The sequence below is a fragment of the Vombatus ursinus genome, unplaced genomic scaffold (genome assembly GCF_900497805.2).
Source record: "Vombatus ursinus unplaced genomic scaffold, bare-nosed wombat genome assembly UNPS02014893.1, whole genome shotgun sequence".
Classification (NCBI taxonomy): domain Eukaryota; kingdom Metazoa; phylum Chordata; class Mammalia; order Diprotodontia; family Vombatidae; genus Vombatus; species Vombatus ursinus.
In genome coordinates, this window is record NW_020954671.1 from 4356761 (window position 1) to 4371685 (window position 14925).

The window sequence follows — 14925 nt, forward strand, 5'->3', positions numbered from 1 at the left end:
TTCCATCTTAAGGCTAAGAAAAGTGAAAGGGCACAATTTTCAGTGAGGGTTTAAACTACTTCTTCACACTTTCAGGAGAAATTTGTCTCAACCTGTCCAGATAACTATAACACTTAAATATGTATTCATTGTTTTTCATGATGGAATGTGATCTCCTTGAGAGTAGAGATTTTTTTTCCCTTTTTCCCTTCATTTCCTCAACATGTAACACATTGCAGGGATAAGGATAGGAAAAGGGAGAGTTTTTAGACCAATGATTTCATCAATATAGGAAACTATCAATTTTACCAATACAGGTAGGCACCTTCTGTGCAATTTATAGTCTTAGAAAATTGCCTAGAGCACTGAGAGCTTAAGCTACTTGTCCAGGGTCACAGAGCCAGTTTACATCAGAAGTGGAACTTGAACCTAGTTCTTCCTGCCTTCAAGGCCAGCTCTCTGTTCATGATACCACATTGCTTTTCATTTATTAAACACCAAGTGGGTGCTTAATAAATGTTTATTGGTTGATTGTTTGCTTCTGGGTGTCTTGTTATCATGATTTTGTATTGTTCTTTCCTTTTGGAGCCTTGATCTTTCTATCTTTTACTCCAAACGTTTATTTATTGTACCAAGGCCTTTTTTTTTCTTGCTCATTTTTTAGTTATTCTTTTAAGTTTTCTGCATGGTATTTTTTGCCCTGCAAAGGTCCTTTTCCTCTCTATTTTCTTTGTTCTCTTGCTTTAGTTGCTGCATTTTTTGCTTATTTGAGGTGATGGAGAGCTGAACTTAGGCATGGTGGCCATCTTTCCTCGAGGGCTGCATTAACCCTAGATGGAGACAATTTTAATAGGAATCCACTAGTCCACTGAAGTTTTAGTACCCCCTACCTTCTCTAGCTAGTCCTAGTAGTTTCTAAAACTACTCCAGGTTTTGAGAATATGAGCCAGGTATGCCCAGTGGTTAGACTCTGGCTGTGAAGCACAGCCATCCCAACATTTGGTTGTATGACAGGAAGATTCAGAACCTCCTAGGCAATGGCAGACAGTCAGGGAAGCTCATGAGTGAAACAGTAAATAGTTTGACATCCTAATGAAGTTATTCCAAACAGGGAAAGTAGGGAGAAATTCAGAAAGAAGAAAAAAATACATTTATTTAAAAGCATACCATAGCATTAAGGAGTCCTCCATTGCTCTTTAGGAAAAAAAAAATGATTTTCTTTCTCAATCGTGTTTCCATATGCGTTACCAGCTTTGTCCTATGGCGATTCTTTGTCAGTCCTTGGTTTTCTGAATACAAAATGAGAGGGGGAACTGCCCAGGTTATAAAAGGTAAATTGTTTTCCCTGAGACAAATTGTTGGAATGACTTTACTTTCTGTTCTGAAAAATAGCTGGCATTTATATTGTGTTTTGTAAAAAGCATTTTGCATCCTTTATTTTATTTGGTCATTATAATAGCCCTCTGAAATGTTACAATTATTATTACCTCCACTTTATAAATAAGAAAAAAGGCTCATAGAGATAAAGTCATTTGCCTGGGTTCATGCAGCTAAATAAATGGTGGAACCTGGACACAATTGGCTGTGGATTACATTCTGTAAATTTTCCACAGTCTGCAAAGGGCATATCCAGCTGCTTCTAAAGAGAGAGCGATGAAAGGAAGCATTAAGGATTGTCTAACTAAGAGGAAAATGGGTTGGAAATAGACTGGTTTTTGTTTGTGCTCAATGCAATTTCAATTTCAAATAAGAAGAAGAAGAAAAGGTACTTTTGGAAGGTTCATTCTTTTGCATGTAGTGATTCAAAATTCTTTAAAATTCTTTTTAGTGTTCCTCAAACGCTACTGCTTAAAACCAAATAATGTATAAAACAAGATACCATTGAGAACTTTGGCCAATATAAATTCTCCCATCATTGTCTTTACACTTGTCTGGTCTCTATGTAACTTGCCATAGTTACAAGGGGAAAAAATGTTACAAAAGATCTGAGTTTTATGTATACATGAGAGAAACTCAGAGGATGCTTGTCAGAATTGTATTTTTTTTTACAACGCTGGTGCTCTCCCAGGGGAAAAATGTGTACATGACGTACTTTTAAGCTTGATCTACAATATTAACATTTTCTCCATTACTTTCTTAGGTGTAGACAAACAACAGAACAAGAAGTCAATTCTTGATTTCTAGTTATTACTGATCTCTGAAGTGTCAATACTCACAATGGAAATTTAGCAATTGATTTCCAGGAGCCAGTTAGAGATAACTCTAGCACAGTATTATTCATGTATAGTAGCCTGGTCTTTAATAATAAAATATTTATTTTTTTAGTTCAGAGACCAAAGACAGTTCTATAGCCTGACACAATGTTAGCTTTAAAAATTGCTGTTTTAGACTTCATTATTCTTAAGCATTTAAGATGGTTTCATACATCCTCTCTTCTCTATCATCCTTGTTATTACTGTATTCTCATCAGTACTGGCAGCAGAAAAAGAGAGAGAAAAGAAGACAAAAAGAGAAAAAAATCCAATATTGGTCAGACTCCTATTCTTAATGATTTGTGGTTTCCCTTAGCCCCTCTCTTTCCATCTTTTTTTAAGTGGGAATTCAGTTTTGTTAATTAGATAAATATTTATTGTTAATTGCATGTAAAACACTATACTAGTCACTAAGGGAAATATGAAACAGCATAGGAAATATAGTGATATTGATTGTTGGTATAAAGTAAGACAGAAGTCACAAATTCCAGTGGTTCCAACTAGGCCTTTTTGGTCTTACTCTTGAATTAATTTATATAGCAAACAGGCACATTAAAGGGGATTTGAAAGGAACCTCCTCACCCCTGTGCTACCCAAATCCTTTGCAGTTTTGCTAAATGGAGTCCCTACAATGGGGATTCAGACTAGTGAACCAGGGAAAGGAAAAAAATTTAAGGACATTTCAGATCATGACTCAAATAAAAATTTAAACTGAAGGAACAAGAATAGTAAGAAAAAAAGAATTCAGAAAACAGACTTTTAAAATTCCTTAAGGCTTTTCCAACTAGTAACTGGAGTTTGGATCCTCCTCCTCCTCCTCCTCCTCCTCCTCTTCATCATCATCACTAACATTTATATATCACTATAAAGTTTGCAAAGCACTTTACACTAATTATATAATATGATTATAAAAAAGCTAAAGCAAGACCTCCCTTGGGCTTTTGAGCTAAGGAAATGACAGCTCAAAAGTCACAAAGTGGCCAAGAATCAGTAAATGTTAGCAAAGAACAGTCACTGAAATACTGAGATGCTGAGTCAAGAACAGCAGTGATATAAATAATCAAAGGAGACAGCCAACAGGGAAAACAGAGAAACAGAACACTCCTCAAATCAATGGAGAAATCAGCTCCCAAGACAACATTGCCACTGGATATCAATAGCTCTTTGGCATCAGAAGCATGAGTTGTCATGACTATACATATTCTATGGCCCAACACATTTGCCCCATGTGCATCATTCCATGTGTGTTCCTTGCTTATATACATTCCCTGTCTCCCCTCACACACTGGTGGCATGGTACCCTGTAGGAAAGAGTACCCACTGAGTATACGAGGGAATCTTCTTGTTACTTTCTTACTATATTGTTGAATTAAATGTTTTTTGAAGTAATGCGTCCTCTAGTTGGTGGGTAAAAGAAACACATAATTGGAGATTATGAGTTAGGGTTTTTAGTGGCCACCAATCTGTATTCAGTGTGTCTGGGACCTAGAATAGTGTTCAAGGGTGGCCACATTGGCTATAATAGAATGTGATGCATGCGTTAAAATGTGCTAATAAGGTATAAAGAACATCCAGAGAAAGACCACTTAAGGCTGGGGAGAGGGACAGGGAAAAGGGTGTGTATTCTCAGACGTCAAGTTTTGTTGTTGTTGTTCTGTGGTTTCAGTCATGTTCAACTCTTTGTGACCCCAGTTGGGGTTTTCTTGGCTGAGATACTGGAGTGGTTTGCCATATCCTAATTTAGCTCATTTTACAGGTGAGGGAAACTGAGGCCAACAGGGGTAAGTGATTTGCTCAGGATCACAGTGAGTAAGTGTCCTGAGACCAGATTTGAATTCAGGAAGATGAGTCTTCCTGATTCCAGGCCCAGCACTCTCTATCATGCCACCTACCTGCCTCCAGAGTTCAAGTACAATGTGGCATTTTACTTGGATCATAGAGGCTGGCTAATATTTCAACAGGTAGAGATTGGGGAGATGGCATTCTAATCTTAGAAAACAGTGTGAACAAAAGGGTGGAGGTAAGAGATTGTGGTATGTACTTGGGGAAGATACTGTTTGACTGGAACACAAAAAACTCAAAGGGGATTAGCATAAACTAAGTATTCTTCCTGCTTATAGACACTTTAATACCTGTCTCCTCCTAGAGCCAGGAGTCTCCTACAATTCTGGCTTTCACCTAAGTCCCATATCTTCTGATGAAAAACAACTTAAATTGCTTTCCTGTTGGCAGCTACTTGGTAATAATATTTATTTCTACCTAAGGTAATATTTTACTGTGAAGTACACCATCATTATCAATTACATATTTTATGCTTCTTCCAATGAGTGCCTGTGGAGTAATTAAGAATTAAACTGAGTCTGAAATACTGAAAGAACCAGCTGAATACTATCCTTGGCAAGAGTAATTTTAAATTATTTTAAAAGGCTGATGTTTAAATCATAGTACAGCAGACAGGGCAATGATGATGGAGTCTGCGCACCCCGGTTCAAATCCCATCCCTCCTGCCTACTGTCTTTGTGACCTTGGGCAAGTCAGTCTCTTTGAGCCTCGGTTTCTTCATCTGTAAAAGGAGGGGAGTGTAGATGATTTTGAAAGTCTCTTCCAACTTTAAATCTATAATCCTATGATCTCTTAAATACTGTTTGCTTTTAACTTAAGTAACATTAACCTTATTTTGTAGCTTTAGGGAACTATACAGTAAGAGGGTGAAATTTCCATTTAAAACCAATTCCAGGAGGTAACTTGTAGAACTGAGGATGTGTTCCTTGGAAAAAAAGAAAGTGTAGGATGAACATGAAATAAACACAAATGTTTGCACCTACAGTGCACAAAATTCTCTACTAGACTGTTTCCCAATATGGCTGGGTCAACGAATTTCTTTCATCTTGTTGTTAATTTCACTGAGAGACTTTGATGTTCCAGGACCTGGAAATAGAACAATCTCATATGCAAAAAGGAATATTTGTAGAACCTCATCACAATGGAATTTTACTCTTTTGTTAGGATTTTATATAGGACATCTTCTGCAGTAACACTGTAAACACCTTCGGCAAAAAGCGTCCTGGCCAGTTTTTATTAGGTACAATATGTAACAATAACAATGATGATGATGATGACGATGATGATGACAAACAGAGCTTATGGTTACATAGTTTCTTACATTTACAAAGCACTTTATATAATTTCATTGATAATCATGGAAATCCTTTAAGTCAGGTAGTATTTTTTTATTTTATTTTTTACTTATTTATTTATTACTCCCATTTTCCCTATGAGAAAACTATGGCCCAATGAAACGACTTGCTAAAGGTCACACAGTAAGGGTGCTCTTTCTGTTGTCTTCACCTTCTCCTTCTGAGTTCTTCTCCACCCTCCTTCCCTTATATGTCCCTTCTCCCCTCATCTGCATTTCCCCAAGAATCCTTCACTTGGCTCTATTGAGAATAACATTTTTGTCCTAGTAGAGTCTTTGCTTTTTGACTAAAATCTGAGTGCAAGTTCTAACTAGTGTTATTTTTTGTGTGCATTTATTTGCATTTTAGAAAGATCTCAATGTAAAGGTATGACTTTATATTTGTGGCACTGTTATCTTCCAAAGGAGCAGGAATATATTGTCACATTTCCTACCTAGAAGCAGCATAGAAAAGAAATGATCTGTACTGCATCAAAAGGTTGGGTGCCAGTGGCAAAGCAGTCAGTATAATGGTAATCCCCTTGTATCAATCAATCAAATAACAAACATCTTCTAGGCATTCTTTTTTTTTTTTTAAAAATCATTTTCAGTTCCAAATTCTCTCTCTCCCACTCTTCCCTCATTCATTGAGAAGGAAAGAAATATGATACCCACTACACATATGAAGTCATGCAAATCTTTTTTCTGCATTATCCATGTTTTTCTAAGCATTCCTAATACTGAAGCATTGTATTTATTGACTGAATGCAATCATCACGTCATAGCTTCAATATTTTAATAAGAATAATAGTAATAATGAAAATATTGTCTATCACATAAAATATGATAACAGAATGATTTCCCCATATTCATTCCTGAAAACCCTGGAGTATTTTTTTAAATTAAGGTGTTAACATGCAAAGCTTCCTAATGGTCTCCCTTCTTCCAGTCTCTTCTGTCTGAACACCATCATCCCCATACCTGTTAAATAAATGTTCTTAAAGCTTATTGCTGGGGCTTTTATACTGCACCCACACCCTTTCCTCTAAGGAATTCATTTACTCTGGAGCCATACACATGGTTCATACACAAGACTCAATCCTGGGGGAACCTGACTACCTGAAAGATAGGTCAGACTCATTTTCTGACATACTTTGGCTCATTACATCCCTCACTCTAGTGTCCCAGTGAGAAGATTAAATTGATTCTGTATCATTTTTTTATTGATCTTATTTACAGTTAATTGATTTTGTCCTGGAACTGACTAAGTCATGGTTCTTTGTCTCTGAACTTGGGGCAGAAATTCAGATGGCCTGTAATGGGTTAACTTTAGAAATCCACTTCTTTTTTTAATCACTGTTCTCTTTTTGCCTCAAGGAGATCTGCTATCATTGAAGAATGTGAATGGACACCAGGGAGTCTGGTCTAGTATCTTTACACTATCAAGCTATCCTTCAGGGATGTCTGGTTTGCTATCCAAAGATGTCTGGCTCATTATCTTTTAACCTTGCAGGTGGACTCAAACAATGAACACTTCTTAGTCACAGGAAGGAAGGAGCAGGCTGTTGCTAGACTGTCATTTCCAACTTCTAACCAATCATATTGCTCCCCACACCTCAGTGATGTAGCCAACTATGTTGTCTTCAACCCTATGATGTCACCTACCTCGTTCTGTTCTTTGTTCTAACCTTATAAAAATGAGTTAAGTCTTCCTTTCTGGGTCTTTGGCGTAAATTGAAGCAAACCATTGACCCATTTATTAATAGGTTCATGTCCTATTAATAAATTGTTACCTTGCTTGGAGAGAATGTGCTTCAGTCTACCTTTGTTGAATTTCACTCAAAACAGCAGGAATGATTTATATAAAGTTTAAGTTTTGGCTCATGCCTAGGTCCTCCCCAAAATTGAAGGGTATGGCAAAGGTATTCAATGTACAATATGAATCAAGTATGGGACAGTTATTTATTTCCTCTTCATAAAAGTAAAGTTAAACACAAAACACTCCTTGGTGTACAGAGAAAATTACTTTAAAACAGTATTTGGTAACTTTTAACTACTATTATACTCTCTGCCAGGAGATCAATGTTTAAACCTCAGCATAATGGAAAACATTTTATGGCATTGCCGAGTGGGCATTTTACAGTTCACCTCAGTACTACTTTACTCCTTCCCCTCCCCATAAACCCCAATGGTAGTTATATTCTGGCAATCTGGACTAGGGTTTGGACTCACTCTTATTGATGACCATCTGTTCTAAGAGCTATAGAACAAATGCCAGAGACTTTTATCCTTCTCACCAGTCTGCTCCAACTAAAGCACTCAGGACCTCTGAGATTCTTGACCTCAGCAGGACTGATAATCATTCACTTAAGAACAGTAAACAATACAGAAAAGGCAGCCCAGACCTCAGAACCAGGATGACTCAGGCAGGACATGTGTATTAGTTGCCATGTGCTCATGGATGCATGGCTATAGGGGTGGGAGACAGGCAGTGCTGAGTCAGTAACAACCGGCTTTCTGGGGAGGAAATGAACCCAAGACATACTTTTAAGTTTAATTATGTTATCTTCATTTTCTCCATCACCTTCTTAAGCCTAGAAAATTAACAAAACAATAAATCAAGCCCTGCTACATAGTTTGCTGAAGTGTAAATTCTCACGCTGAAAATTTAACAATGCGAAGAGATGATTGGAGCTGAATCCAGGATCTCCCCCTTCCCCACCTGGTGACAGAGTAAGCTGCCCTTACTCCCCGGCCCTCCTTAGAAGTCCCAGACTTACATGAAGTCATCTGGAGAGCTGAAGGAAGAAATAAAGCCAGGGGGACTCATTCACTTTTAAAGGTCTATTGAGTTGTTAGTTCCAATTGTTTAGCAGCCAATAAGAGAACTTCCTTATCATCTCCGGGTACCAAGCTCCACAAGTTTTGAGACACCTACATGGCCAACCAGAAGCACTAACCATGTTCTGTGCAACTCATGGTGATACTCAGATCTGACCGTGTCACTCTCTTGGAGTCTTCAATGACTCCGTAATACCCGTGGCATATAATACAAAAATCCTTTATTTGGGAATTAAAGCTCTTGATGACCTGCCCTAGTTTTTGAGGTTAATTCCACGTTGTTGTTGTTCAGTCATTTCTCAATCATGTCTGACTCTTCATGACTCTATTTGGGGTTTTCTTGGCAAAGACACTGCAGTGGTTTGCCATTTCTTTCTCCAACTCATTTTACAGATGAAGAAATTGAGGTTTCTTCAAACAGGGTTAAGTGACTTGCCCAGGGTTACATAGCTACTAAGTGCCTGAGGCCAGATTGGAACTCAGGAAGACGAGTTTTCCTGACTCCAGGCCTCACACCACCTACTGGCCCGAATTTCACATTATTTCTACTTTACAATTCAGTCAAACCAGACAATTTGATATTTCCTCTACACAGCATTCCATCTTCCATGGAAGCTCTCCCTCTTTGCTTTTGTGTCTTGGAATTGGTTCTCTTCAGAGCTCAGCTCACATGCCCCCTCCTACGTTAGGTTTTTCTTTTCCTATTCTTTGTAAATATTTTGAATTTATTTATCTGAATATATATTGTTGTGTGTGGTTTGTCCTTCATTCTCGAAGAGGACCATGACATCAGGAAGGTGTTGCCATGACTTGCAAATGAATTGGATTTGAGTGAGGGAGGACTGTGCAAAGTCACCAGCCTCACTTTCTCCTCTGGAGTAATCTGGGTCTAGTGGCCAGATAGATTAGGACAACTGGAGACGGCCCAGGATGCGGTGGAAGACTTTGGCCTTTTTAAGCTAAAGTCTTTCCGAGTTCTCACTTTGATTGAGACAAATCCCATTCAGTGATTAGAGCTGTCTAAAAAGTGAGTCAAGGGATGGTCCCTTTAATCCCCCCCCCCAAAAAAATCAAATTGGGATAGGGAGACTCTCAGGGTTTCTGGCCAAAAGAGAAACAATGGGGGATGAAAGCAGGGAAGAGAAAAATTAATGGAGTGGCTAAGTCTGAATTGTTGAGAAACTATCCTTTCTCTTCCCTCATTCTTTAATTAAACAAAACCTTTCACATCCTTCCTTTCCTGCCTTTTGCATTCAAACACTGGCAGAGGGCTTCTCCACTATGCTTAGCTTCCAAAAATATTTTTCTTAGGTTCAACAGGGCAGCTTCCTGTAAGTAATTTTAATTCTTTACTGACATCAGTTGCATTCATAGCTGACTTCTTCAGCTATGGATCAAGGCAATAATTAGCATCCCAAATTAAAACATGTCTAACTGCTTTAAAAATAGGATTTCCTTTGATAAAATGTAAACTTCTGGAGGGCAGGGATTGTTTTGTTTTTGTTTTTTATATCTCCAGTACTTACTCAGCACAGTTATCAATGATTGTTGATTGGAAAAAAATAACAGGGTAAGCAATTCAAAAAGTGAAGCAAGTAAGATTGTTCTACCTATTAGATCAGGTTTAATTTCAATTTTTCAAAATAACTCTTTCAGGCATCTCGGTGATGGTGTTGTCTCCCCTCCCCAATCCTTCCCCACCAGATCGGTGATTTCAATGATGTGGGGGAACTCCTGGTGTGGAAATTTCCTTCACTGATGCAGATCTCTGCACATATCTGTTACATAGTTTTTAGATTTGACTGGGGGGGGGCACTGAGAGGTTTAAATGTCTTATCCACAATGACTTGACTTGTATGTATCAGAAGCAACACCTGAACCCAGATTTTTCTGACTCTATGCACAATGCCATGTTACCTCTCTTGAGTGTGATAACAACACCCAAAAAGCAAAATACTAATAAATGTGTTGTCCTTCTATTTTAAAAAATGAACATGGTAGGTATTCCTGTTAGCCTTAACCTCTCTCAGAAGTTTAAACTGGGGGAAACAGGTTAGTGAGACAACAGAGAAGGTAGGAAATGTACCAAGAGAGGACAATAAGCAATTGTTAAGCATTTACTATTTGCCAGGCACTGTGCACAGCACTTTTAAATATTACTTCATTCAAGTTTCACAACAACCCTCCGAGGTAGGTGCTACTATAGTGCCTATTTTATAATTGAGGAAATTATAGTTTTCCTGACTCCAGTCCCAGCACTCTAGCCACTATGGCCCCTCACTGCCTCTGTTCTCTCTTTCTTTGTCCTTGCAGGAACTTCATGCCATAAGATCGAGGTGCCAGAAAAGGAAAGAGAGAGGAGAGAGATGGTAAGCCACACTCCCCAGTCATGCTGGTCACAGAGAGCAGCTAGACAGGGCACATAAATTCATAGTTCAGAGCAGCAACCACTCGTCATGACCTGGGGTAGAGAGGGATAGGATGGAGATTGGGACCTAGAACAGAAATGAAATCTGCCTCCCAGGTTTGGGAAAGTCATTGTTGCCACGGTGAATTAGATCTGGAACCTGAAGCCAGCAGTTTTTGAGGGGGATACCAGCAAATGAAATAGAAGGAGGACAAACTCCCCTCCCACAGTATTCCTTTGATCCCAATTAACATAGACCCCTGACTCGGAAAAGGGGTCCCAAACATGTGATTTCTTCTCCTAATCTTTCACTACCTGGAGACAGTGGGAAGAGAAGCTGGAAGTGGAAGTTTGGGGAAATGATTAGTTTTCTTGCTTTCTTCCAGTACAAATATAACGCGTGCAGCCACAGACTGGATTGTCTATGTAACAAAAATATAAAGAGTCATAAGCGAGGAGAGATACTGAAAGTGGAGTTGAAGATTTGATTTTTCTGTTTTAATAATTACAAAAAATATTCTATATCATACTTCTGAATTGAGAAACTTTAGCCAGCAAAGATTTCCTTTTTATTCAGCTCTTTGAAGTCTGAAGCTTGGCAAATTTCTGATGTTTGCAAACGGGTATGAAGAGGCCTTTCACCAGCCATTTAATTAGTGTGATGCCTTGCTCCCCATAGGCTTATAAAAAGCAGAGACAGAAGCCTGGTTCAGCCTTGGTTTTGCTCTTGAAGTTCCGCAAATGTCACCTGGGAAAACCCAGCACTATATAAATGCCAGCTCATTATTATTCCAAACTCACTATCATCATTCTCCTTACACATTTCTCATAGGACGTTATTTCCAGACCCCTCCCCATTCTGGTCAATCTTGTCTGGCTGTGTTGTCTCTTGTTGACTTCTTTTATAAAATGTGGCACATGGAAATGAACAAAGTAATCTCAATGAGATCAGACCAGCATACCCTGCCATTATTGCTCAACGATATTTATTCATACTACCCAAAGAGTCCATGAAATTGGTTGGAATTGGGTCATTTGTATCAAACTGGACATTAGATCCCAAAAGCTAAGAAACCAGTGGTTCCAGGGATGAATCAGTGGGTTTAATCCCTTAAACCTTCCAGAGAACCTTGTATATCAATGGGAAAATAAAAAAGGAGACCTTTCTATATTGAGTAACATTTATTTCTGCATTCTGTATCAAGTACATAAGTGCAAATATTCAGAGTTCATAATTAAGTCCATTAGGAACTACAGAGAAAGTAATACAAATTGTAATAAAGTTAACAAGCTGGTACTCTTCAGTTACCATACATGTAAATCAGCCTATCAATCCCATACCACAAAAGTACTGGGCATTTATTTTTGTTTTTCCTTTTTTTTTAAGTTATACAAAATTGGTTACTGTAAGTACTACTGACTTTTCATTTGTGTGTGTATGTGTGTGTGCGTGCTGGAAAAACACCAAAACATCCACCTACAATTCTATATATAGTTATTAAAGATTAATCCAACCAGCGACTCAGTGTCAGCTCACCAAGCAAGAAAGGCCTAGCTAAATGGAACATTAAGAGTTACATAAGCACTGCAAAGAGAAGGGGAGAAGGAGGAACACTAAAGAAAGAAAGATTATTCAGGGTCTCACCATCATGCACTTTTTAAGTAACACAAAATAAAAACCATATCCACTACACATTTTCTCTTTACTATACTATAGTGCTCGACACAAGTGATTGCAGATATTTTTAAGAGTACAGAAACAGCCTAAAAACAGCTGTTGAGAAATACATGTTTCTAAGATCAAGGTATTGGGAGAAGGAAACAATCGATTTGCAGTAAAGTGTAAGAATGGAGCTTTTACCACTCCTGTTTAATTTCTAGTTGCCTGCTGGAAATCCAATTTACTCTGTCTGCCTTTTCGCTCCTGGGATTTTGGCCTGAATCCTAAAAATGAAAAGTATTATAAGATCAGAAGACAATTCATCACAAGTCATCACTGCTTATGAACATTATCATTTTAATATATGTCTTTGCTTTATCTAACCACATGATATCAGATAGCAATATACCTTGGGAGTGCTTGATATAAAGGTGGGTATGGCAGCCAGAAATCTCTTAGGATTGTATACTAAGAATGAAAAGTCAATTTGTCAAAGTCAATCTTTTTTGTGTTTAAAAAAAATTGGTTTCCGGGTAATATTTTAATTTACTCTTCTAACTTTTGGAGACAGTGTTATTATTCTTATGGGAAATATTTGTATAAGAAATATGTTTCTGTATTTGTGTAAGAAATATAGGGAAAGAATATGTATTTTTTTACAATATTATATTTGTTTTTCTGATTGCTGATGTTTAATGTAATTTATAATAATGTAAGGGTTCATATATGCAAATAAATGTATATAAAAATAAAATAAATGTATATTACATGCATATAAATATAAATATAATGCATATAAATAAATGTATATAAAACTTTTTGATTGGCAAATAACAGATATGATCATAGATACCCATCATAATGTAGGCAAATTCTACAAATTATATCTTTTCATGCAAGGATGTTAGATGTGAACATAGGCAAAATAGTGGAATTGATAAATTGAAACAGCTTTATCACTTCACTTAAATAAGATGATACTTTTCAAGTTTGCAATAGTACAGTCTAGGGCAGTGCTGTCAAACTCAAATAGGAAGGGGGCCACTAATTTATACATAAAGATCCCTGAAGATTGCATATTGGGGCAGCTAGGTAGCGTAGTGGATAGAGCGCCAGGCCTAGAGTCAGGAAGTTGAGTCTTCTTGAGTTCAAATCTGACCTCTGCCGCTAGTCATTTTATTTGTTTTTTCCAAGCATAAGAATGAAAGTTTCAGTATTGCAATGCTAGAGCAGAATAAAAATTAAAAAGTAATATATTTGGAACAACTTTGTACATTTCTTGATGTAGTCAATTAACAAACATCTATTAAATTCTTACTATGTTCCTGGCTAAGTGGTACAGTGGATAGAGTGCTGGGCCTGAGTCAAGAAGACTCATCTTCCTGAGTTCAAATCTGGCCTCAGACACTTACTAGCTGTGTGATCCTGGGCAAGTCACTTAACCCTGTTTGCCTTGGTTTTCTTATCTGTAAAATAAGTTGGAAAAGGAAAGGGCAAACCCCTCCAGTATCTTTGCCAAGAAAACCCCAAATGGGGTCATGAAGAGTTGGATACAACAGAAATGCCTGAACAACAAACTGTATTTTTATTTATTTTGTTAAATATTTCTGAATTATATTTTAATCCAGTCTGGGCAACACTTGAGAATGTTATGGGCAGCATGTTTTATCTAGGGCACAGAGCTTTTTCATTTATGGAAATGAGGAAGTTGGACTAGTGACCAATCAATGAAACACAAATATAGACATTCCATGCTCTGAAGTGGTTTAAAATCAAGGCAATCCTCCAATTCTATCATGAAAATGGATTATAGAAGCTTTGTTTTAAAGCAAGTCTACACCACGGAAAGTAATAGTTTTAGGAGTTCTACCTTTGACACCTTGTTAACAATATCTTTATTTCATTTCATAGAATTACAGAATCTTGGGGGCAGCTAGGTGGCGCAGTGGATAAAGCACTGGCCCTGAAATCAGGAGGACCTGAGTTCAAATCTGGCCTCAGACCAAACACTCGACACTTACTAGCTGTGTGACCCTGGGCAAGTCACTTAACCCCAATTTCCTAACATAACAACAACAAAAAAAAGAATAACAGAATCTTGAAGTTGGAAGAGGCTTTTGTAACCATCTCCTCCAATTGTCCACTCCATGCATTTAAACCCATTCTAAGATCCCTCACAGGAGGCATTAAGCTTTTGCTTCAATATTTCCAGTGAAAGGAAGCTCGTTAGGGGTAGGTAACCTGTGGCCTCAAGGCCACATGTGGCCCTCTAGGTCCTTAAGTGCGGCCCTTTGACTGAATCCAAACTTCACAGAACAAATCCCCTTAATAAAAGGATTTGTTCTATACAACTTGGATTAAAAGGCCACACCCAAGGACCTAGAGGGCCATATGTGGCCTCGAGGCTACAGGTCCCCCACCCCTGCATGAGACAATCTGTTCAACGATTTGACAACTCTGTTACAAAGTTATTTCTTATATTAAGCTGAATCTGCCTTCCTATAAATTCCACCCACTGCTCCTAGTTTTGCTCTGTGGATCAACACAGAACAAGTATGCTACCTTCTTATCTATGTTAGCTCTGCCAATATTGGAAGAGCATTACCATGAC

General features: G+C 37.8%; 1 protein-coding gene across 2 annotated transcripts in view; it reads right to left on the bottom strand.

Moving 5' to 3' along the window:
- Positions 1–11982: 11982 nt before the first annotated feature.
- RTN1 (reticulon 1) overlaps positions 11983–14925 on the bottom strand; it is a 268086-nt gene continuing 265143 nt past the window's right edge. For both annotated transcript variants that reach the window (XM_027842895.1, XM_027842894.1), the window contains one exon: positions 11983–12598. In XM_027842895.1, coding sequence (XP_027698696.1) covers positions 12556–12598 — 43 coding nt within the window. In that variant the 3' untranslated portion in view covers positions 11983–12555. The remainder of the gene's footprint in view (positions 12599–14925) is intronic.